The following is a 24,761-nucleotide window of genomic DNA, read 5'->3' on the forward strand; positions in this document are numbered from 1 at the left end:
TGGGTGTTCACTGTTCCACCATAGCCTACAGTATTTCCATTGGTCAAGGGCAATCTTGGCAGGAATGTAGTCAGGCTGGGGCGTGGGCATTGAAAGCAAAGGAAGAAATAATAGCCACTAGGGTAGGCAAAAGCAAAGCAAAGCAGAATGTTCCCCCAAGGATCCTTACTTACGGCTACTTTTGTATGTGACATTTCTTCTACTACAAAGGTGAGTTCCACCTATTGGAACATCAATTCCATCCATGGTGGTAGGAGTCATCTCATCCATCCATTAATCCATCCTCAAGATTTTGGTTAATTTCTAGTATGCAGGGGACAACGTGCTTAGTGCTAGAGATACAGAAATGAACAAAGTACACATAGCTCCCAGATTCAGGGGTGGGTTACCATCTAAAGTTCATATGTCCATGGAGCTGGGCAGGTGAAAAAAGGTCCAACCCACTAATGGAATCAGGAAGAGGTGTTTGTTTGTTTCTCTCAGAAGCAAAAGATTTGAGGATGATTAAACCATACAATTCTTAGGGAAAGGCAGGTTCTAAATGGCGCAACTAAGGGCTGGTCTTTGCTGCAGGTGTTTTTACATTTACTTCTACTCTTGTTCCAATCTTTCTTTCAGTCCTTTATAGTATCCCTCCAATCTATCCCCACACCATGTAAGTTAGAATATTGCTGAGCTTTAGGTTGGCCAGCTCATGTGCAATTTGGCAGATGAGACCTCCTGAGTTCAGAAAAATATGTTAATTCAGGATTTTAAAAATCCCATCAAATAAATTGAAATTCTGAGTTAAATCACAGACTGTTATTAAATTTATTGCTGCTAACCCAACAATTTTTTTAAATTAACCTTTGTCTGACAAATCATAGGTTAGCCAAGTGACGTTGAATATATATATATATACCTTTGTTCCAATACCTGGGCCACCATTCGAGACAAAACAAGCCAATATTGGTAAATGGGGAACAACTCTCAGCAAATTAAGTAGGATCACACTCTTATTTCCATTGTCATTATCATTATTACTTCACAGTCACTGCTACCAAAAGAAAAAGAAGAAGAAGCAAAGCGCTGTACTTGAATTTCAGAAGTTCTGTTTGAATGATTCATTCCTTTGGCATCCATGGAAGGCCCTCAGCATCAGGCAGGACTTTCAACAGGCATCATCAGCCATTTGAAAGGGCTTCCTTAGGCTAACAAAGAACCACAAACAAGAGTCTAACTAATGAATGTTAATAGATATTTCCTGTTGATGTACATTAGTCTTAATTCACTCTACCCATTTTTAAATTCATATAACTCAATTATCCATATTACTGTTAACCGTGGCAAGTCTTTCCTTCAATATGTATTGATATTAAGTACCACCTCAGGTTAATTAAGCACTTTGTTACATCAATAAGATTTGTTTATTCTAGACCAGAAAATGAAAGAGGGGTACCTTTTAAACTAAAATGCTTAATTATGGCTGCAGCAAAAGATCAGGCATTTTGCATTCCCTACTGCCACTTTGTTTGCCACTATCTGAATCCTTGCAGGGACTCTTTCTTGGACTATAGCCTCAAGCCAATTGTCCATGCCCCTTTTTCTGTTCCATGCCCTTTCTCAGTCACCAGCAGCATCACCTTCAGAACACGAATAATAATAACTCCATTTTAGCACAAGTTTGAGGGTTCGCAGACAACAAACCAGCAAATTATGGCACCAAATCCCAAAGTACAGACAGGTCCAGATCGGGAAATGAAACTCCATTTGGTTGAAGAGCTCTTGGACTATACCCCAAACTAGCCCTTTCCCAAACCCAGGGCATTTACTGAGCTATACAACAGATTCCTTCTTATTCCTCCTAACTTTTGGACTCTTTTAAAAAATATTGCTCACAGGTCTTCCTCCTCCCCCCTCCACCTCTAGATTCCTGGGATCCAGCATGTCTTCCATTTATTGTTTGGCATCCTGATAGCCAGTTCTCCAGGTCGATGGCTCAACCACATATTTGTTTATATAGAAGATAAAGCAGCTGTTCATTTTTCTAGCAAGGAAAAGGAATGAAAAGGAAAGAAAAGGGAAGGGAGGGGAGGGGAGGGGAGGGGAAAGGAAGAAGGGAGGGGAGGAGAAGGGAAGAAGGAAGGAAGGGGAAACAATATGTATATTCTCCTATAAAAGATTTTTTTCCCCTTCCCACTGTGCCACTTGTAACTCTGGCTGGGGCACAGAAGAGGTGTTAATCAACAAACATGTTGAGAATAACATGTCCTTCTTGAGAGGGCTGTATAGCATCATTTGATGCTGTCCATTCAGTAAGGCTGGTCAACTTTCCAGCTCTTCCTGAATCAGCCCTTCAGGGTGGCTTTCTTGTTTCATTTGAAGTGTTGTGAGTTCTCAGATTGGACCCAGACGCATTGGAATGTCAGTATAAACACACACCACAAAGCCCAATGTAAACGATGGTTAACTTATGTGTCATTTTGGATTATCCAAGTGATTGCTGGGCTAGCAGTGAGTGGTCCAAGTAATTGAAAATTGATTGCATAAAGGTCATATAGCCAAAAGCCAGCTGTTGCCTGGAAAGTTGGGAAGAGCTGATTGACCTTGGACAAGTCCCTTTCCCCTCTTTTGGCCTCTTTCACCCTTACTGGTAAAACGTGGGGGTCTGACTAGATGGTCTCTGACGACCTGTGGAGCTCTGACATTCAGTGACCTGTGTACAGTTAGCAAAGTCATGCATTACCATTCTGCTGACACAGATAATCCCACTGTGCTTTGCCTTCACCTACGTTTCACTCCTTCGAAACTAATCAACATCCATCTCTCATTTCCCTGTGGTCTTTATCCATTGTTTCAGAGTGGTCCATCAAGGTTTGAACACTTATAAAAGCACAGTTGGGACACTGAGAGAAAGAGATTCCTGAAGCCCCATTTTGTGCTAATGAGCTGATGAATTGGAAATTTTTGATGGATCTTCTATGAAGCACGAAGTGCTCTAATAACTGTCAACAAAGTGACAAATTGGCCGCTTGAGAGTAAAGGCAAAGGAAAATGGACCTAACAGTACTTACTGGCTTTCTAGTAGCTTTTATACTAAATAAAAGATACTAGCAGATACTTGCTTGGGTCTCTTGACTAAACTAGGAAATATGAGAAAGTGAAGGAAAGAAAAGTTAAGCCAGGTTTATCTTGGGGGAAAAATGCATCAGCAGGAGACATACCATCTGCAACAATAACCAGCAAGTATTGAATGCTTATTACAATAGTGTAAGAGCAGTATTAAAAGTCAATGGCATGATTGTGAATACCTCTGCTTGCTACAATAAATTTATTGGAAAAACTAGGCATTAACTGAAACTTTGTTGGCCAGTTCTAGGAGCTTCTGGCCAAATTATGCCACGGCGCATGTTCCGCAGGATGTTCCGGCATTCCACGGGTTCATCTGGTTGGCTGAATCCACAGATGCAAAATCCCATGCACGGGGGGGCCACCTGTAAGGTACTTGAGCTTCCATGGATTTTGGTATCCACGTGGGGGTCTTAGAACCAATCTCTCACGGATACCTAGGGACCACTGTACCCGCCCGTTCTCCTACCTCCACCAGCGTGTCCATTGTCTAAGAAGGCAAATAACATAGTTAATTGTATGAATTGATTTTTTTTACTACATAAATGGAAAAGGTCCACCTAGAATACAATAGTTATATTGCTTTTTTAAAATAAGTATATCCTCTGAATGTCTTTTTATCACTTTTTGAAAGATTTTCAAGTTTTTAGTAACACTCCAGACACCAATTCAGCAATTTGGCCTTTTCTGGGGAATCAATAGAGAGAAAATGTAGAGATGGAGATAATCTGTCTTTGAGAAGTTTAACTTATTAGGAAGTAGGATCATCAAATAATAAAGTCTGTGCTTATTCTGAAACTTAGTTTGACTTGAACAGACCACAAGTTGGGGGCTGTTTCTGATCTGCCCTCTCTTACCCCATTGGTAGCCCTTAGAATCTGACCATGCTAGGAGAGATCAATCAGAGTGACCTGGAAAAGGGAGATACAGGCTTTGAAACCTCTGTGATCTCTTTCTTTGCCATGACTTTCAACGGTCTGATCCTGGGTTGCAGACAAACTGCCTGCCCTAACTTGTTTCTTTTAGCAACTTTCTCCCTTTAAAATTCCTCCCAAATTCCAAAGTAGTCTAGATTTGAAAAATAAGAAATTGCTGTTCCTAATTTCATCTTCTCTACCTTACCCCAGCTTCCCAAAAGGCAAAACAGAAAACAAAAACTTCTCTCAAATAAATGAGAATTCAAAAACATCACCCAATTAAAAAGATGTAAGTAGGCATGGTTCTAAATAGTAAGTCCTATATGGAACTAGACTGAGGAGGTGGACATCAAAGGAAAAGATATTCTTTACCTTACCAGCTAAGAATCCTACAAGGGGCTGCCCCAGAATGTTCAGTTCTGTGGATCACGCCCATCGGCTCTCTTGACCTTGGACCAAGGGAGCTATGCTGTGCCCCACAGTATGACCTATCCTTACAGACAGCTCCTTCCTCCCCAGCTGCTTAATTACCATCTATTTTACTAATCCTCACAAGGAAAGCTCTCTAAGCTCCAAATCATTAAATTTCCCCGGGGATTACCCCAAGTCAAATTCTAAGTATCTTTGCCAAAAAGTCAGTCCAGAGCCAAGCTCAGCTCTAGGAACTTGGTAATGAGAAAAGGGATAGGGAGTCAAGAGCACTGTACCCTACATCAGCGACCAAAAGCAAGTCTGTCTTTGCTCCTACCAAGTCAGATCAGTCTTGCTGTCTCTCTAAGTCAGGCAAGGGAGAACAAACACCACTGTGCAAGAGCAAACTCAGAGTTTCTTACATTATCAGCAAATATGCTCATTGGGGTCCTCTTCACACTTTGTCAACTCTAGCCATTTGTTAACACTGAAGTCTTTTGCTGACATTAATGTTATCAGTGTTTGTCAAAAATGTTATTTAGCCTTTGGTGGTTTAGAACAGTAGTCTCCAGGGTGGATTTATATATCCCAGGCTATGCACAAATGATCTACTGGAAAGGGTGATAATGGAAGTTCTGTTTATATTTATCTAATTTTTAAAAAACCAAACTTTATTAGGGGGCTTCCCTGGTGGCGCAGTGGTTGAGAGTCCGCCTGCCGATGCACGGGACACGGGTTCATGCTCCGGTCCGGGAAGATCCCGCATGCCGCGGAGCAACTGGGCCCGTGAGCCACAATTACTGAGCCTGCGCGTCTGGAGCCTGTGCTCCGCAACAAGAGAGGCCGCGATAGTGAGAGGCCCGCGCACCGCGATGAAGAGTGGCCCCCCGCTCGGGCAACTAGAGAAAGCCCTCGCACAGAAACAAAGACCCAACACAGCCAAAATAAATAAATAAATTTAAAAAAAAAACAAAACTTTATTAGTATTTAATATTGGTGGTGGTAGATTGTATCATCCATAAATAAAATTATGTATATTGGGGAAACATGCTCAAAACATTTTTACTGATATAAATTTTTACTAAAAATTTTTTGGCCAGATCATAGACTTCAATGAGAGGGCTAAAACCATAAAGCTTTCAGAAGAAAACATAGGAGAATATCTTTATGACCTTGAGGTGGGCAAAGTTTTATGGGCAGGATACAAAAAGCAATAATCATAAAAGATATAGTGTTATATTGGAGTTCATCAAATTAAAAAATAAGTTCATTTAAAATGTCACTGAAAAAGTGAAAAGCCAAGCCACAGATTGGAAACATATTCATAATACGTATATCTGACAGAGGACTTACATGCAGAATATAAAAAGAAATACAAATCAATTAGAAAAACACAACCAATTGGCAAAAGACTTGAACAGGAACTTCACTAAAAAGGTATGTACAGCAATATGAACTCCACATTTCTGGTGGGAGTGTAAAATTGTACAACCACTTTGGAAATCTGTGTACCTAAGCTAGCACCTAGAAATTCCATACCTAAGTATCCCCAAGAGAAAGTAGCATATGTGTCCACAAAAAAAAGGACTTGATTATTCATAGCAGCTTTATTCACAATAGACAAAAACTAGGAATAATCCAAGACATACCTACACACAAAGTAGCACACTTCATAAAAATAAAGAAAGAACAAACTACTGATACATGCAACGAAATGGATGCCTAGCAAAATATTACACTGAGTGAAAGAGACCAGACTGAAACAATACATACTGTATGATTCCATTTTACTTAAAGGACAAGAACAGACAAAACTCATCTATGGTGATAAAACTCAGACTAGTAGTTACCTTGAAAGGGTGTACTGACTGTGAAGGCACATGAGCATAAGTTTCAGGGGTGCTGGAAATGTTTTACATGTTAATCTGGGAACTGATTACATGGAAATATACACATCTAAAAATTCACTGATGGCTTCCCTGGTGGTGCAGTGGTTGAGAGTCCGCCTGCCAATGCAGGGGACACGGGTTCGTGCCCCGGTCAGGGAGGATCCCACATGCCGCGGAGCGGCTGGGCCCGTGAGCCATGGCCACTGGGCCTTGCGCATCCAGAGCCTGTGCTCCGCAATGGGAGGGGCCACAGCAGTGAGAGGCCCGCATACCGCAAAAAAAAAAAAAAATTCACTGAGATATGTGTTTTTTATATATATGTATTATATATATATATATAAAATTCCTTAATTTAAGAAAGAATTTTAAAAATTAAGAACTCTACACTATACAGATTATATTTCTGAGGTAGGGCCCAAGGATTGGGCACTATTTTCACATACTCATAGCTTTAATCAAGGCAAAAACATCTCACTTAAAGGGTAAGTCTTTACAATAGGCCTATAATTTATGAATTTGCCCATTGTTCCACTGGGCTTTGAGACAGTATTCATCTGCTCTTCTTCCTACACCCACCCTTCCAATAAGGTGGATGATTTATGTAGGAAATAAAAATGAAGACAAACATTTTGTTTTCCTTACCTGCCAACTGGTAAAGATGAAAAGTGTTTTTTTAAATCACCAGCCAGTTTCTATCTTGACATATCATAAAACCGGAATCAATCCCTCATCTAATCTTGGAGCCATCCACTTCTGTTCCTCCTGTCTCTCCCAGATACCTCTCTTTGTCATGGTCCCTAGGGTTCCTGCTACCCACTCTGAGAAGCAGAACTTTAGGTCAGGCCATTGTCTCAGAGGCAACAATCTCTTATTCAGGTATCATTACTGCTTCCTACTGGATTACCTATGCTTCTTAGCTGTCTAATAAGCTATGAATTTCAGTGGTACAAGTGAGCAAAGAACCTTGCAAAGCTGATGTGGTAGAGGGAGTTCAGGGAGGACCGGGGTTGAAGAAACTTGACAAAAGGATATGGTAGCATGTTAAGGACTTTGCTCCTGACTTCTAGAAGCAGTTACCAGCAAGAGTTCACTGTATACAACCATGATATAAGCTCCCTTGTATAGGGTTAAAACATAAGTCTAAAACAAACCAGAAAGTCCATGATGCCACCCAGCATTAAGAGAGTACAGTATGCAGATCTAGCTGCTGAGCCCAGGGGGCTGAAAAGACAAAAACAGTCTTTTATATACCACCTAATATAAAAACACTGTAAATAGGACACATTAATATATTGGCGTTTATGAACTGTGCATGAATGCTTGTAAGAAATGCCCAAATTAAAATAAAAGTGGGTGTTACTTTTATCACCAGATTACTACACAGAGATGGAAATTATTCTTCTTGGATTAATATAATCTTTCTTTCTCTAGTACCAACCTATTTTTGATGTTAAAACTATTCTTCAAGTTGATCAAAAGTGTCTTTTTAACTTTCCAGCTGAATGTGAATGGGTTAGATACAGCCTTCCAGCCCAAGAGAATGTGATTAACTATCTAGAATCTGAACCATCCCATAGCCAAGTTCACTCAATAACTCATTTCTGGTTCCCTGAAGCCATTTATTTATAACCCATTATGCAAAAAGCTAAAGACAGTTTCTAAAGAGTGCACATACCCCACATTAGTCATTTCTGACTAGAAAAAGACCAAAGGACTAACACCCTTCAGGGAAGGGACAAAAGGCTGCCTCTGGAAACCACTAGGCCAGCTCTACCGCCTGGAACCCACTTGTCCAACTTCCTAGGCACCTGTGTGCCCTCTACCAGACGTGGACCAAGGGGTTGCAGCGGGGTGGGGGGGCGATGGGGGGCTTGCTTCCTATTGCCCACAGCTGGGCCCCTGCATTCTGCTCCCAGAACATTGTTTGCCTCTGCCCAGGTCCCCTTCCCCCAGCAGTGATTTGAATCTTTGGTCTTCACTTAGCCCTTGGAACAGTATTAGATAAAGAGGGGGGAAAAGAGGCATTTAATTTCCTCTCATCCTTCTGCATAACTGCTACCAAAGCAAACAACTCCCACAGAAATAACCTACCAAGGTATATATACATGTTGCAAAGGGAATAACAATACCATTCCTTACTGACCCTAGGACAGATCCAATTTTAAATTAAACTGGCACACTTGCCGCTGCTTTCACATAGTGCTGCAAATCTGGGAACAAGTAAGCCACCCATACTGTTGTGTTCCAAGCTACTGTCCTGTTCACGTGGTGGCTGAGAAGTGACATACCATCTCTTTTCCACTCAGTGAGATGCGTCAATAACAGAAAAAAAAACTGAGTTTCCACAAATGAAAAAACCTAAAGGGAGAGAAAATGTACTCAATTGTTCGTGTGTTAGTGTTGGATAGGGACTCTTACATCAGAGCACATTTCCCTTTGCAATGCCAGGATTTGTTGGGGAAGAAAATAAGGAGGAAATAATGGGCATTTGAGTTCAAGGTCTGAGGAATCAACAAGGGTAAAGCAGTACAGAAGCCTTTCTCCTGATTAGCAGGCTTGCTTTTCAGGTTAAGGCTCGATGAAAAGAAATAACCAAACTTTTACCTCCTGCCCTACTCACTCCCCCACTTAAGATTTTAAACACAAAGGCAGAGCCCTGCCCCTTCCCCTATAATGGTTGACCCTTCTGACAGTGGACTCCACAAACCTAGGCACTGAGGGTGTTTCTCATAGCCAAGGTCACTCTGGTGCTTTTCCTCCTCCCTCCAAGCTTTCTCCAGCCCTCCCTAACCATTTCCCTTGTGTACACACTCACTCTTCCATCCCCACCTCTCTCTCCCCCAAGAATTTGAGCTTTCATTCTGTTTTAACCCCCACATCCACCCCCCTCCGCCAGTGCCTCTTCCTGGGTTTCTTATGGGTAAATATCAAGCAGCCCTATCATTAACATCTGGCACTTATGTTTACTAATTGAATCAGAGAGACCAAGGAATGATTCTTACAGTGTAAATAGCAACAGATTAGAAGCCCTACACAACCTGGCTATGTCTGCCTTTCTGGTCTCATTTCCTACATGTACTGCAGTCATACCAAACTTTCTGTTCTTCAGAGAGGTCAAGCCAATCCTCACCTCAGGACCTTTGCATTTGCTGTTCTCTCGGTTGAGAACATTCTTTCTTAGATCTTTATGTAGCTCCTTTCATCATTCAGTTATCAGCTCAAATGCCACCTCCTCAGAGAGGCCTTTCCTGACCACCAATATCAAGTAGATTCCTTCTTTGTTTCCCCCACCCCAATCCCCATCATTCTCCATCACGTTACCTTGTTTTATTTTCTTCACAGAATTTATCATTTTGCATTATTTTATTTATTCCTATATGTGTTTACTTTCTGTCAGGATACTTGCATTATAGTGGGAGAGAGAGTCAGACAATGTCTTTTTACAGTTCTATCACTGGACCTAGGAAAACAAACGTCTGTATTGAGTACATAGTATTTGCTCAATAACTGTTGAAATTAGAATTAGAAGGGACCTCAGGATATCGCCCCACTCATTTGCCTGATTCTGGACAAATAACATTATTTTCACTTTTCTGATCATGTAACTGAGGTTCAGGGATGTTACATGACTTGCCCAAGATAGAGAATCTGTTAGGCTTCAGATATTTTCTTCTGCAAGTTTTGTGACAAAGCAGTTTTGTTCTCCATGGGTATATTGCTAGTCATGATCCTTAACTAGAAACGCAGAGTTTTGGTTAAAGAGGCACTTTAGGTTTCCAAGCCTTTTAAAAAGCATTGTTATTATTGGCTCAGAACTATTATCCTTTGAGCTAAACATCTCCTCTTTTTCTTTTTTAAATAGATCTTTATTGGAGTATAATTGCTTCACAATACTGTGTTAGTTTCTGTTGTACACCAAAGTGAATCAGCCATATGCATACATATGTCCCCATATCCCCTCCCTCTTGAGCCTCCCTCCCACCCTCCCTATCCCACCCCTCTAGGTGGTCACAAAGCACCGAGCTGATCTCCCTGTGCTATGCTACTGCTTCCCACTAGCTAACTATTTTACATTTGGTAGTGTATATATGTAGATGCTACTCTCACTTCGCCCCAGCTTCCCCCTCCCCCTGCGATGTCCTCAAGTCCATTCTCTATGTCTACATCTTTATTCCTGTCCTGCAATAGGTTCATCAGTACCATCTCCTCTTCTTGGTGAGTGCCCAGAGGTGAATGCTAGACTCTTAATTTGGTGGGAGGAATGAAACTTTTAAGTAAATTTAGGTGCATGGCAACAATACCTTGTATCCATATATGATTCTGCTTAGTTTGTAACATTCCCAGCCTTAGGAAGTTAATTCAAAACACACACAAGCCCTCACAAACAGACGTGAACACTGAGAGATTTAACTGCTCCCAGCATCTGGGAATTCAAAGTAACATCTACTCCACCTTCCTGTGTACAGAAATTACAACAGGCTCTTTCAGTCTACCATCCCTGGAAATTTTAAGAGCAAATCCAGACGATGGGCATAAACCAAATTCTAATTTGATTTAGTGCTTAGTTAACCAATTCCCTCAGACCCCTAAAAAGGTGTGTGTATGGGACCCTCACCAATGTTTGAATGTAAGTTAGCCCTGACCCAATTTCATGTGACTATAGTTCCCTCCTTAAAGGCCATTTGTTCAGTGTTTAACTAAGTGTGATTTAGTGTTTATACTTTTGTGAGATTTTTCATATAAACATATTCACAAGTCTGAAAAAAATCCTTTGTGAAGCCAGGATTCCTGATTTGGGTTTTAGAAAATATGGCCGTCATGATATGACTTTTAAAAAGTTTAAATATCTGTAGTATGCATTCAGCACTAATGGATAATAAGTGATAGGGAAGTTTTGTCAGGTCTGATTCAGATTACCTGTGGCTGCTGTGAATTATATGGAATTACAAAGAGTTTAATGGTTCTCTGGCAATTTGCCTTGGCTCAGTGCCAAGGCAGCTAATGCTTCAATCAAGCTGTTCTCTCCACCCCCACCCCAAGACAATTTCTGTTCCTAAGTCTTTAGTGTATCTGTGATGAAGCCTTCAATGACACTCTCATACAAATGCCAACTTCTTTTTTTTTTTCTCTGTCACTTTCTCTTCCTTCTTTATGGCTGGGTATATTAACTGCTCCTATAGCTTTGCTGAGACAAACTGCCTGGCTAGCATTTATGAAAAGGAGAGCTTTTAAGGTTTTATTAATAAGGAGGGGCCAAGAGTGAGAAGATGAGAACAGGACAAGTATCAGTTGGCCCTATGCTTTTCCTGTGCAGCGCCATCAGCTAGATCTGTTTCATTCTGATCAGCAGAGGCCCTGAACCCACCCTACAGCGTGACCTAAAACAGCACATGAACAGCTCAGTAATGCATCCCACCGAAGGCATGTAACCCCCCTGACAAAGAGAGTCGTTTCATGTGGCAAGTTACCCTCCTCTCTTTAAGAACCAAACTGGCCCTGAGGCTGGGATTCTGCCACAGATCTGGCATCACTTTCACAGAGTTGGTGCAGTGGACAAAGGCCAAGTACACAAACAGAGGCCAGACAAGTCCTCCGCAAACTTGCAAAAAAAGGCATGTCCAACCCTGAGGTGCAATCATCCGGTAGATAGCAAACATTCCAGATCCAATCTCTCTCACAGATCCCTGTTCACCTTTGTTCCCCCAGCCTCTCCTAAACCTCACGTGGAGCTTCGGCACTAGCACCTCCTGCTCTTTGGCTAATGTGATTCCTAGACCCTTTGCCCAACTGATTCCAAAGTCACATTTACTGGCCATACTAAGGAGAAAGCTTATTTTAAGAGACTAGCTGCCATAGAACCAGCAGGAGGGAAGGGCAGAAACCACAGGATTCCTACTCTGTGCTGATTGCCACTAACTCATTTCAGCTGCTAAGGGGAGGCCCTGTTGGGGGAGCTGGGAGAGGAAATGGGTTCCATGTACAGTCCACTTTAAATTGTTCACAATTGTGTGCTTGAAAATAGTCTCTACTAAACATTTAGTATGGCCATTAGCACAAGTCATAAAGCTTTAGGCTTTGCTGCACTGTTGGTCCAAACTGCCTAAGCTGCTTCCCCATGGCAAAGATGATTAAACGGTTGGCAAGTCAGATACATGCAGGAAGGATAAAGGAGCTCCAAGGATGGTTAAACCTGGGCCCAGGAAGGATGGTTTAATGACTTTTAAGCCATAAAGAATGTAGAGGGTGAGGACCAGCTGTTCTCAATTTTGATTGAAAGCAGAACAAGGGAAGAGAAACTGAAATCACAATGAGAGGGACTGATGTTAGCAAGAAGGAAGAACTTCCTGCCAGAGAAAGTAGGTAAATATTAGACTGAGTGGTTGGTCAATGAAGGATGTGGAATTTCCTTCTTTGGAGTGGCTCTTCTGTCTGGGCTATTTCTGTGTGGTCCTTCCAGAGGGCGGGGGAAGGAGGAGAGAGAGGCAGCCAGAGGTCCAATTCAGTCCCTCTCAGCACTCAGAATCTCATATTCATAACATTCAAGGATCTGTAACAGGGATCACTGAGAGACGCTTGTCAAAAAAGGAGCAACAAGCAGCTTGTTGCTGATCTCAGATGTTTAGATTTACCCCAATTCTTTAGCCCTTTCTATGAGCCAAGCTTTATGCCCTGGCCGCCACAATCTCAAGAAAGAAGGGGAAGACTTGCTTTTGGCTCCCCAGGGCACCTAAGCCATGCATATGGGAACAATATTTTTTGAACCCAGAGCAGGACATGGTCTGCCAATTATATTTATGGGGACAAGAGGATATAATATGTGAAATCAGAGCTGTCCTAGGAAATCTGGTACGTATGGTCTCCGTAGCCACATATTATCTCTTTCTAAGGGTCCCAACACAGGAGGGAGTGAAAACTGTGCCATGTGGTTTAAGGCCTGGGTTCTTTCCTTGTCTGCAGAAAGATCAGTTAGGAGTGTGAAGAAGCCAGGGTCATAATAAGCCCAGTACAAACTGAAATCCCTGCTGTGGAGGTTGGAGAAAGAAGTAATGTGTATGTCTTCTCCAGTATCCCCTGCCAATTCTAAAACTTAGTAGGAACAGGCACACCCTATACAGTAGTGTAGTGTAGGGTGTGCCTGTTCCTATTTATTGTGTCCAACTATAAACAATACCATAAGGTTATAGAGGGGAATAATGCAGTCTTGTACAAGAGATCCGATTCATTCATTCATTCAAGTAGTGGTCCTCAAAGTGTGGTCCCTGAACCAGCAGCACCAGGGTCTCCTGGGAGCTTGTTAAAAATGCCGATATTCCGAACCCACCGTAGGTGTACTGAATCATGAACTCTGAGGGTGGGCCCCAGCCATTTGTGTTTCAATCCCTCAGGGTGATTCTGATAAACTCTAAATTGTGAAAATTCCTGGATCAGAAGTCCTAGAGGTGATGATCCTATTGCCCACCAGCAACAGTACTATTAACCAAAAGGACCAAAGCCACAGGCATGTTTGGTAGGCCCATCAATATCTCTGCCAGTTCAGCCTAAATGCCTTTCACAATCCCCAGATCATAGAATGGCCTGACTCTTACTACATACCAAATTACTCGAAGCCTGGGTTTCAAGGAGGTAACCCTGCTTATCTGTTCCAATAGGCCTCTTTCAAATAGGGCAAAGGACCTTCGGGTTTCTCATTTAGATCCTACTCAGGCACACACACTCCTTTGGGTGTCCTATGTATATTTCAACTCTTAGCCCTGATCTGAGTTTCAAGGAACTGACTAGAGTTCACTTTGACATCCAAACTGGGAACGTTTTATCTTTAGCAGCATTACTTTTACTTTTAAAAAAACACAGATGAAAGAGTCCCTGCTGAAAAGAGCAGGCCCTTATACATTACTGACATTAAATTACAATAAAATAAAACAAATTATTCATTGTTTCACTTCAGTTTAAACTGATAAAGTTAATAGCCATAACCAACTGGCAACCTTTCACAAATGTTTGCTTGAAAGGAGAAGTGCTTCCAGGTGAAATTTATCAAAGTAAAGGGACCTGAGGACCAAATCCTGTTAAGTGCCACCTGGTTCACTCCCAGAGCATCAGTCAATGAAGGAAAAGCAATCTCAACACATCCTCCCAGTTAGAATCATTGATGTCTATCTTTCAGTGGAGTTGCTGGTTCAGTTAAGGAAGCTGTACAGCACAGTTAAAAGCAACATATGTAAAGAAAATTTCTGTGTTGATGATAACATTCTATATATTGATAGGGGTTTGGGATACACAGGTGCAAAGTGTGTCAAAACTCACCCAATGGTACACTGGAGATTTGTATATCTCATTGTATGTAAATGTTACCTCAAAAGAAAAAAAGAGGAGATTGGTTCAAGATGGCAGAGTAGAAGGACGTGCGCTAACTCCCTCTTGGGAGGGCACCGGAATCACAACTAACTGCTGAACAATCATTGACAGGAAGACACTGGAACTCACCAAAAAAGATACCCCACATCCAAAGACAAAGCAGAAGCCACAATGAGATGGTAGGAGGGGCACAATCATGATAAAATCAAATCCCATAACTGCTGAGTGGGTGACACACAAACTGGAGAACACTTATACCACAGAAGTCCACCCACTGGAGTGAAGGTTCTGAGCCCCACGTCAGGCTTCCCAACCTGGGGGTCCAGCAAAAAGAAGAGGAATTCCTAGAGAATCAGACTTTGAAGGCTAACGGGATTTGATTGCAGGACTTTGATAGGACTGGGGGAAACAGAGACTCCACTCTTGGAGGCCACACACAAAGTAGTGTGTGCATCGGGACCCAGGGGAAGGAGCAGTGACCCCATAGGAGACTGAACCAGACCTAACTGCTAGTGTTGGAGGGTCTCCTGCAGAGGCGGAGGTGGCTGTGGCTCACCGTGAGGACAAGCACACTGGCAGCAGAAATTCTGGGAAATACTCCTTGGCATGAGCCCTCCCAGACTCTGCCATTAACCCCACCAAAGAGCCGGGTAGGCTCCAGTGTTGGGTAACCTCAGGCCAAAAAACCATCAGGGAGGGAACGCAGCCCCACCCACCGGCAGATAAGCAGATTAAAGTTTTACTGAGCTCTGCCCACCAGAGCAATACCCAGCTCTACCCACCACCAGTCCCACCCATCAGGAAACATGCACAAGCCTATTACATAGCCTCATCCACCAGAGGGCAGACAGCAGAAGCAAGAAGAACTACAATCCTGCAGCTTGTGGAACGAAAACCACATTCACAGAAAGACAGAAAACATGAAAAGGCAGAGGGCTATGTACCAGATGAAGGAACAAGATATAACCCCAGAAAAACAACTAAATGAAGTGGAGATAAGAAGGCTTCCAGAGAAAGAATTCAGAATAATGATAGTGAAGATGATGCAGGACCTCAGAAAAAGAACAGAGGCAAAGATCGAGAAGATGCAAGAAATGTTTAACAAAGACCTGGAAGAATTAAAGAACAAACACCTAGAAGAATTAAAGAACACACAAACAGAGATGAACAATACAATAACTGAAATGAAAAATAGACTAGAAGGAATCAATAGCAGAATAACTGAGGCAGAAGAACGAATAAGTGACCTGGAAGACAGAATGGTGGAATTCACTGCCGTGGATAAGAATAAAGAAAAAAGAATGAAAAAAAATGAAGACAGCCTAAGAGACCTCTGGGACAACATCGAACGCAACAACATTTGCATTATAGGGGTCCCAGAAGGAGCAGAGAGAGAGAAAGGACACAACAAAATATTTGAAGAGATTATAGTCGAAAACTTCCCTATCATGAGAAAGGAAATAGCCACCCAAGTCCAGGAAGTGCAGAGAGTCCCAGGCAGAATAAAACCAAGGAGAAACATGCCGAAACATATAGTAATCAAATTGACAAAAATTAAAGACAAAGAAAAATTATTCAAAGCAACAAGAGAAAAACGACAAATAACATACAAGAGAACTTCCATAAGGTTAAGAGCTGATTTCTCAGCAGAAACTCTACAAGCCAGAGGGAGTGGTATGATATATTTAAAGTGATGAAAGGGAAGAACCTACAACCAAGATTACACTACCCAGCAAGTATCTCATTCAGATTTGATGGAGAAATTAAAACCTTTACAGACAAGCAAAAGCTAAGAGAATTCAGCACCACCAAACCAGCTCTATAACAAACGGTAAAGGAACTTCTCTAAGTGGAAACACAAGAGAAGAAAAGGACCTACAAAAACAAACCCATAACAATTAAAAAATGGTAACAGGACCATACATATCGATAATTACCTTAAACGTGAATGGATTAAATGCTCCAACCAAAAGACACAGGCTTGCTGAATGGATACAAAAACAAGATCCATATATATGCTGTCTACAAGAGACACACTTCAGACCTAGACTGAAAGTGAGGGGATGGAAAAAGATATTCCATGCAAATGGAAATCAAAAGAAAGCTGGAGTAGCAATACTCATACCAGATAAAATAGACTTTAAAATAAAGAATGTTACAAGAGACAAGGAAGGACTACATAATGATCAAGGGACCAATCCAAGCAGAATATATACCAAATATAAATATTTATGCACCCAACATAGGAGCACCTCAATACATAAGGCAACTGCTAACAGCTATAAAAGAGGAAATCGACAGCAACACAGTGATAGTGGTGGACTTTAACACCTCACTTACACCAATGGACAGATCATCCAAACAGAAAATTAATAAGGAAACACAAGCTTTAAATGACACAACAGACCAGAGAGATTTAATTGATATTTATAGGACATTCCATCCCAAAACAGCAGATTACACTTTCTTCTCAACTGCACATGGAACATTCTCCAGGATAGATCACATCCTTGGTCACAAATCAAGCCTCAGTAATTTTAAGAAAACTGAAATCATATCAAGCATCTTTTCTAACCACAATGCTATGAGATTAGAAATCAATTACAGGGAAAAAAACCCACAGATACATGGAGGCTAAACAATATGTTAGTAAATAACCAAGAGATCACTGAAGAAATCAAAGAGTAAATCAAAAAATAACTAGAGACAAATGACAATGAAAACATGATGATCCAAAACCTCTGGGATCTAGCAAAAGCAGTGCTAAGAGGGAAGTTTATAGCAATACGAGCCTACCTCAAGAAACAAGAAAAATATCAAATAAAGAATCTAACCTTACACCTAAAGGACCTACAGAAAGAAGAACAAACAAAACCCAAAGTTAGCAGAAGGAAAGAAATCATAAAGATCAGAGCAGAAATAAATGTAATAGAAACAAAGAAAACAATAGCAAAGATCAATAAAACTGAAAGCTTGTTCTTTGAGGAGATAAACAAAATGGATGAACCATTAGCCAGACTCATCAAGAAAAAGAGGGAGAGGACTCAAATCAATAAAATTAGAAATGAAAAAGGAGAAGTGACAACAGACACCACAGAAATACAAAGCATCCTAAGATACTACTACAAGCAACCCTATGCCAATAAAATGGACAACCTGGAAGAAATGGACAAATTCTTAGAAAGGTATAACCTTCCAAGACTGAACCAGGAAGAAACAGAAAATATGAACAGACCAATCGCAAGTAATGAAATTGAAACTGTGATTAAAACTCTGCCAACAAATAAAAGTCCAGGACTAGATGGCTTCACAGGTGAATTCTATCAAACATTTAGAGAAGAGCTAAAACCGACGCTGCTCAAAATCTTGCAAAAAATTGCAGAGGAAGGAACACTCCCAAACTCATTCTATGAGGCCACCATCACCCTGATACCAAACCAGACAAAGATACTACAAAAACAGAAAATTAGAGACCAATATCACTGATGAATATAGATGCAAAAATCCTCGACAAAATACTAGCAAACAGAATCCAACAATGCAGTAAAAGGATCATACACCATGATCAAGTGGGATTTATCCCAGGGATGCAAGGATTCTTCAATATATGCAAATCAAGCAATGTGATACACCATATTAACAAACTTAAGAAGAAAAACCATATGATCATCTCAAGAGATGCAGAAAAAGCTTTTGACAAAATTCAACACCCATTTATGATAAAAACTCTCCAGAAAGTGGGCATAGAGGGAACATACCTCAACACATTAAAGGCCATATACGACAAACCCACTGCAAACATCATTCTCAATGGTGAAAAACTGAAAACATTTCCTCTAAGATCAGGAACAAGACAAAGATGTCCACTGTCACCACTATTATTCAACATAGCTTTGGAAGTCCTAGCCACGGCAATCAGAGAAGAAAAAGAAATAAAAGAATCCAAATTGGAAAAGATGAAGTAAATCTGTCACTCTTTGCAGATGACATGATACTATACATAGAGAATCCTAAAAATGCCACCGGAAAACTACTAGAGCTAATCAGTGAATTTGGTAAAGTTGCAGGATGCAAAATTAATGCACAGAAATCTCTTGCATTCCTATACACTAATAATGAAAAATCTGAAAGAGAAATTAAGGAAACACTCCCATTTACCATTGCAACAAAAAGAATAAAATGCCTGGGAGTAAACCTACTTAGGGAGACAAAAGACCTGTATGCAGAAAACTATAAGACACTGATGAAAGAAATTAAAGATGATACAAACAGATGGAGAAATATACTATGTTCTTGGATTGGAAGAATCAACATTGTGAAAATGACTCTACTACCCAAAGCAATCTACAGATTCAATGCAGGTCCTATCAAATTACCAATGGCATTTTTTACAGAACTAGAACAAAAAATCTTAAAATTTGTATGGAGACACAAAAGATCCTGAATAGCCAAAGCAGTCTTAAGGGAAAGAAATACAGCTGGAGGAATCAGACTCCCTGACTTCAGACTATACTACAAACCTACAGTAATCAAGACAATATGGTACTGGCACAAAAACAGAAACATAGATCAATGGAACAGGACAGAAAGCCCAGAGATAAACCCACGCACCTATGGTCAACTAATCTATGACAAAGGAGGCAACGATATACAATGGAGAAAAGACAGTCTCTTCAATAAGTGGTGCTGGGAAAACTGGACAGCTACATGTAAAAGAATGAAATGAGAACACTCCCTAACACCATACACAAAAATAAACTCAAAATAGATTAAGGACCTAAATATAAGGCCAGACACTGTACGACTCTTAGAGGAAAACATAGGCAGAACACTCTATGACATACATCCCAGCAAGATCCTTTTCCCTCCTAGGGAAATAGAAATAAAAACAAAAATAAACAAATGGGACCTAATTAAACTTAAAAGCTTTTGCAAAGCAAAGGAAACTACAAACAAGATGAAAAGACAACCCTCAGAATGGGAGAAAATATTAGCAAACGAATCAATGGACAAAGGATTAATCTCCAAAATATATAAACAGCTCACGCAGCTCAATATTAAAAAAACAAACAACCCAATCCAAAAATGGGCAGAAGATCTAAACAGACATTTCTCCCAAGAAGACATACAGATGGCCAAGAGGCACATGAAAACCTGCTCAACATCACTAATTATTAGAGAAATGCAAATCAAAACTACAATGAGGTATCACCTCACACCAGTTAGAATGGGCATCACCAGAAAATCTACAAACAGAAAATGCTGGAGAGGGTGTGGAGAAAAGGGAACCCTCTTGCACTGTTGGTGGGAATGTAAATTGATACAGCCACTATGGAGAACAGTATGGAGGTTCCTTAAAAAACTAAAAATAGAATTACCATATGACCCAGCAATTCCACTACTGGGCATATACCTAGAGAAAACCATAATTCAAAAAGACACACGCACCCCAATGTTCATTGCAGCACTATTTACAATAGCCAGGTCATGGAACCAACCTAAATGCCCATCGACAGATGAATGAATAAAGAAGATGTGGTACATATATACAATGGAATATTATTCAGCCATAAAAAGGAACAAAATTGGGTCATTTGTATAGACGTGGATGGATCTAGAGACTGTCATACAGAGTGAAGTAAGTCAGAAAGAGTAAAAGAAATATCGTATATTAACGCATATATGTGGAACCTAGAAAAATGGTATCGATAAACCGGTTTGCAGGGCAGAAATAGAGACATAGATGTAGAGAACAAACGTATGGACACCAAGGGGGGTAAGTGGCGGGGGAGGGGGGTGGTGGTGTGATGAATTGGGAGATTGGAATTGACATATATACACTAATATGTATAAAATGGATAACTAATAAGTACCTGCTGTATAAAAAAAATAAAATTCAAAAAAAAGAAAACTATGAACAAGGATAAATGATATGCATGTTGAAATGTTTATAGAGACCTGTACTGATGTCTTCAGTTTACTTTGAAGTGCATCAGAAAATAATAGGGATTGATGGATGCAAATAGGGAATCAATAAACGGACAGATATGTGATCAAATAAATATAACAGTATAACATTAATAATAGAATCTAAATGATGGGTATTTGAATGTTCAATGTAAAATTCTTTCAATTGTTCTGTATGTTTGAAAAATTCAGTTATAAAATGTCAGAAACACATACCAACAGGCCCAAAAGTTGCTCCTGGATATAGCTCTCTAAAAGACTGTTCATTCATTTATTCATTCCATAAACAATATGCATGAGCTGAGACTCTACTGTGTGTTAGGCATGAGTTCAAATCCTGGGTCTGCCATTTAGTAAAGGTTTGAACTCGGGCAAGTCACTTCACCTCTCTGAAACTTGCCTTCTTATCTGTCCAGTAGGGAGAATAATAACTTCACTAATTGGTGTGAGAAAGGTGAGGTGTTCCATTTTCAAGGCCAGGCCCATGCAAGTGGTTGCTTCTGGCTTTTGCAAGTCCTCCAGCTGGTTTGGGGCAACAAGGAGGCTGGCTGTGTCCAATAGGAAAGCACTGTCAAACTGTGGGCCTGGGGAAGTAACTTGAGAACAGGCAAGTGGGTAAGTACCTCAGGAGGTAATAAAGCACAGAGCCGGCCAAGGAGCAGAAACCCGGGCCTGAAAAGCTGTCCAGGAGTGTGCTTTATGAGCCTCTGAACAGCAGAGCTCTCTGGAGCACAGGAAACCGTGCATCAAAAGTGCAGCAGGCTTTCTAGTGGCCAAATCCAATCAGGCTCTAATTAGGCTAAGTTTTAGGAGGCAATAGCCTTGGGCAGCAAATATCTCTACACAAGAAAGTGGTGACATATAAGGCTTTGTCACTGAGACTCAACATCTAACCCTGAAGTCTTGTTCAAGGATTAGATTCTTTTTTTTAATTTTTATTTTTATTGAAGTATAGTTGATTTACAATGTTGTGTTAGTTTCAGGTGCACAGCAAAGCAATTCAGATATATATATATCTGTATATACACTTCTTTTTCAGATTCTTTTCCATTATAGGTTATTACAAGATATTGAATATAGTTTCCTGTACTATACAGTAGGTCTTTGTTGTTTATCTATTTTATATATAGTAAGTAGTGTGTATCTCTTAATCCCGTACTCCCTCCCTACCTTTCCCCTTTGGTAACCATAAGTTTGTTTTCTGTCTGTGAGTCTGTTTCTGTTTTGGAAATAAGTTCCTTTGTATCATTTTTTTACATTCCACATATAAGCAATATATGACATTTGTCTTTCTCATAAAAAAGAATGAAATAATGCCATTTGCAGCAACATGGATGGACCTAGAGATTACCATACTAAGTGTAATAAGTCAGACACAGAAAGACAAGGATTAGATTCTACAGGCCTTATATACCCTCTCTCCACAGCACAACCAGCAGGTTCAGGGAACTGATAAGGTTGATGAAAACAGCACGTGAAAAAAACTAGAAGATTGCCTTATATTTAAAGAATATTTTGTTGTTTTTAAAATGTATATAAACCCTTTATGAATACAGTTTTAGTTTAAGGTATGTTAAGACAGCAACATAGGATAGAGAATTGTAACTTTTATGATAGGATATGTGAGGCTCTTCAGCCAAATAATCTTTTCTGAAAAAGCTGATACACATGCCCCAACCAGTGATTAGAGGTCCAATCTTCTGCAACCCCCAGAGGATATGCTATAGCAGATCATGAAGCGACTTAGGAGGATATTGTTCTGTCAATGAGAGTCAGTGTTCCATGACATTTCTTGAGGCCCCATTATGCATGGAGATGCTTAGGTTTCAGACTGTAGATGTGGACTGGAACCTCTAGGGAGCATATGTGGTGGGTTAACCACAACATATGGAGACGGGGGAGGAAAGAATTCGTCACTCCATTGTTTTCTACAGACTCTACTCCTTAGTTTGCTCCTCAAGTATAAAGTAAGAAGGCTGTTTGGGGGGCACTGTTATATAGTTATCTATGCCAGATGGTTCTTTTCTTACCTTCTTATTGCTTTATAAGCTCCCAACACTACTCCTATCCCTTCCCTGTGTAGCCTGGATAGGTTAATAACTCCTACGTACTCCCAGAGCTCTCTACACTCACCTCTACTGTTCCGTGCACTTACCACATTGTACTGAAGTTGTCTGTTCGTGAGTCTGTCTCCTCTGCTCTACTGGGAACTCCCCGAAGACAGAGACTAGGTCTTTCTCATATCTGTTTCCCCAGCACCTATGGGTGCTTAGTAGATGTATGTTGGACAGTTTGGGGGAACTTGAGGGTATTAACTGAGTTTTATTTTAACCTTGTAATCTAACAGTACCTTATACACAGTAGGTGTTCTATGTATATCTTCTCTGATAAAAGTAATTTTTAAAGGGCTTAAAGATATATGGTACTGTCATACAGAGTGAAGTAAGTCAGAAAGAGAAAAACAAATACCATATGCTAACACATATATACGGAATCTAAAAAAAAAATGGTTCTGAAGAACCTAGGGGCAGGACAGGTATAAAGATGCAGATGTAGAGAATGGACTTGAGGACACGGGGAAGGGGAAGGGCAAGCTGTGACAAAGTGAGAGAGTGGCATGGACATATATACACTACCAAATGTAAAATAGATAGCTAGTGGGAAGCAGCCGCATAGCACAGGGAGATCAGCTTGGTGCTTTGTGATCACCTAGAGGGGTGGGATAGGGAGGGTGGGAGGGAGACACAAGAGGGAGGAGATATGGGGGTATATGTGTATGTATAGCTGATTCACTTTGTTATACAGCAGAAACTAACACACCATTGTAAAGCAATTATACTCCAAGAAAGATGTTTTAAAAAAAGATATGTGGTACTTTATTTGGCTTACCAAATGCTTTCGCATTATGTCACATGATCCCCACCATGAGCTTGTTAGGAACCAAATCAGATAAAACAATTGTCATTTGACATGTAAGGGAACTGCCTCACAGCAGTTAATGGACTTTTGCAAGGCCACACAGCTAATGTGAACTCAGTGGGTACTCTGAATCTACCCTACTGCTCTACACTGCCCATGTTTCTCTACTATCTATAAAGATGGAACTGAGAATGTTGGATACCAACATGGTTTCCTGGACTTCCTAGTTATTAGATTCTTCTCTCTCCTGCTGGACAAGAACAAGGTAACCCTGGTACATGCTGACAGTCATTATGAGCAGCTGAATCAACCCATCTTGAAGCCTACCCGTTCCCTGGACTTCCTGTTATGTGAGATAATTTCCAGTTACAGTCAGTTTCAGTTACTTGCAGCCTAAGCATACCTGATGGATGAGGCTTGTTGACTAAGTGCTTTGAAGATGGGGCCCAGCCATTCTCCCAGCCTGGTCTTCTCTACAGTCCTTACAGCTTGGCTGGCTACAGTGGACTATTCTTGTGGGAGTGGGGAAGAAAGGTTGTCAGAGAGGTTCCTGAAACAAAAGTTAGCTTCTTGCTCAAGGGACCACCAGTTATGAAGCCATGTTAATGAAGCAGAAGCTGGCAACGAAATCAAGAGAGATGTAATGTATTCTCCACCCCAACCCCACAAACTGGTATCTTCCCTGGCAGTGCTGGAGGAGAAGGGGCAAGAACATTTACATCAGTTCCAACAGATAGGCCTCAGGCCCCCCTTAGAGAGACTGCAAGCCAGCATCTCCCCAGAAGTCAGTGGTCTACAATTACTGACATTAGGACAGCAGTTTTCACCCCCAAATCCCAAAGGGCTTTACAGCACTGTCGGTAAGAGAAAGTTCCAGAGACATGACTGTACGTCTCAATTCTATTAAGCATTCATTGTGTGGTTGAGACACACTCTTGAAATATTTCCATTTTGCAGTAAGAGAATGGAAATAGTATTTGCTCTTTCCCTCCAACTCAAGGATATTGGAAATGTGAATAACATTCAGGATAGTAAGACCAAGATCAGATAGTAGTAAGACCAGGAAAGTGCCTTGCATCAGCTTCAGGTCTGGACCCTGGAGTAGTTTAGAGGATTACAAACAGAACAGTTCCATCTACCAGCATTCTCTATGTTAAGAAACAAGCATGTATTGAGTGTCTACTACTATGTTCTG

At 40.7% G+C, this 24,761-nt stretch overlaps 1 protein-coding gene across 3 annotated transcripts in view; it reads right to left on the bottom strand.

Moving 5' to 3' along the window:
• SHROOM4 (shroom family member 4) overlaps nucleotides 1-24,761 on the bottom strand; it is a 216,377-nt gene that overhangs the window by 110,668 nt on the left and 80,948 nt on the right. The window contains exon 3 of one of the 3 annotated variants that reach the window (XM_027091224.1): nucleotides 174-303. The exons of the other annotated variants lie outside the window; for them this stretch is intronic. Coding sequence (XP_026947025.1) covers nucleotides 174-194 — 21 coding nt within the window. The 5' untranslated portion in view covers nucleotides 195-303. The remainder of the gene's footprint in view (nucleotides 1-173; nucleotides 304-24,761) is intronic. 3 annotated transcript variants of the gene reach the window in all.

This window comes from Aethalodelphis obliquidens, unplaced genomic scaffold (assembly GCF_003676395.1).
Source record: "Aethalodelphis obliquidens isolate GAN/ISIS:26980383/991018 unplaced genomic scaffold, ASM367639v1 scaffold71, whole genome shotgun sequence".
NCBI lineage: Eukaryota > Metazoa > Chordata > Mammalia > Artiodactyla > Delphinidae > Aethalodelphis > Aethalodelphis obliquidens.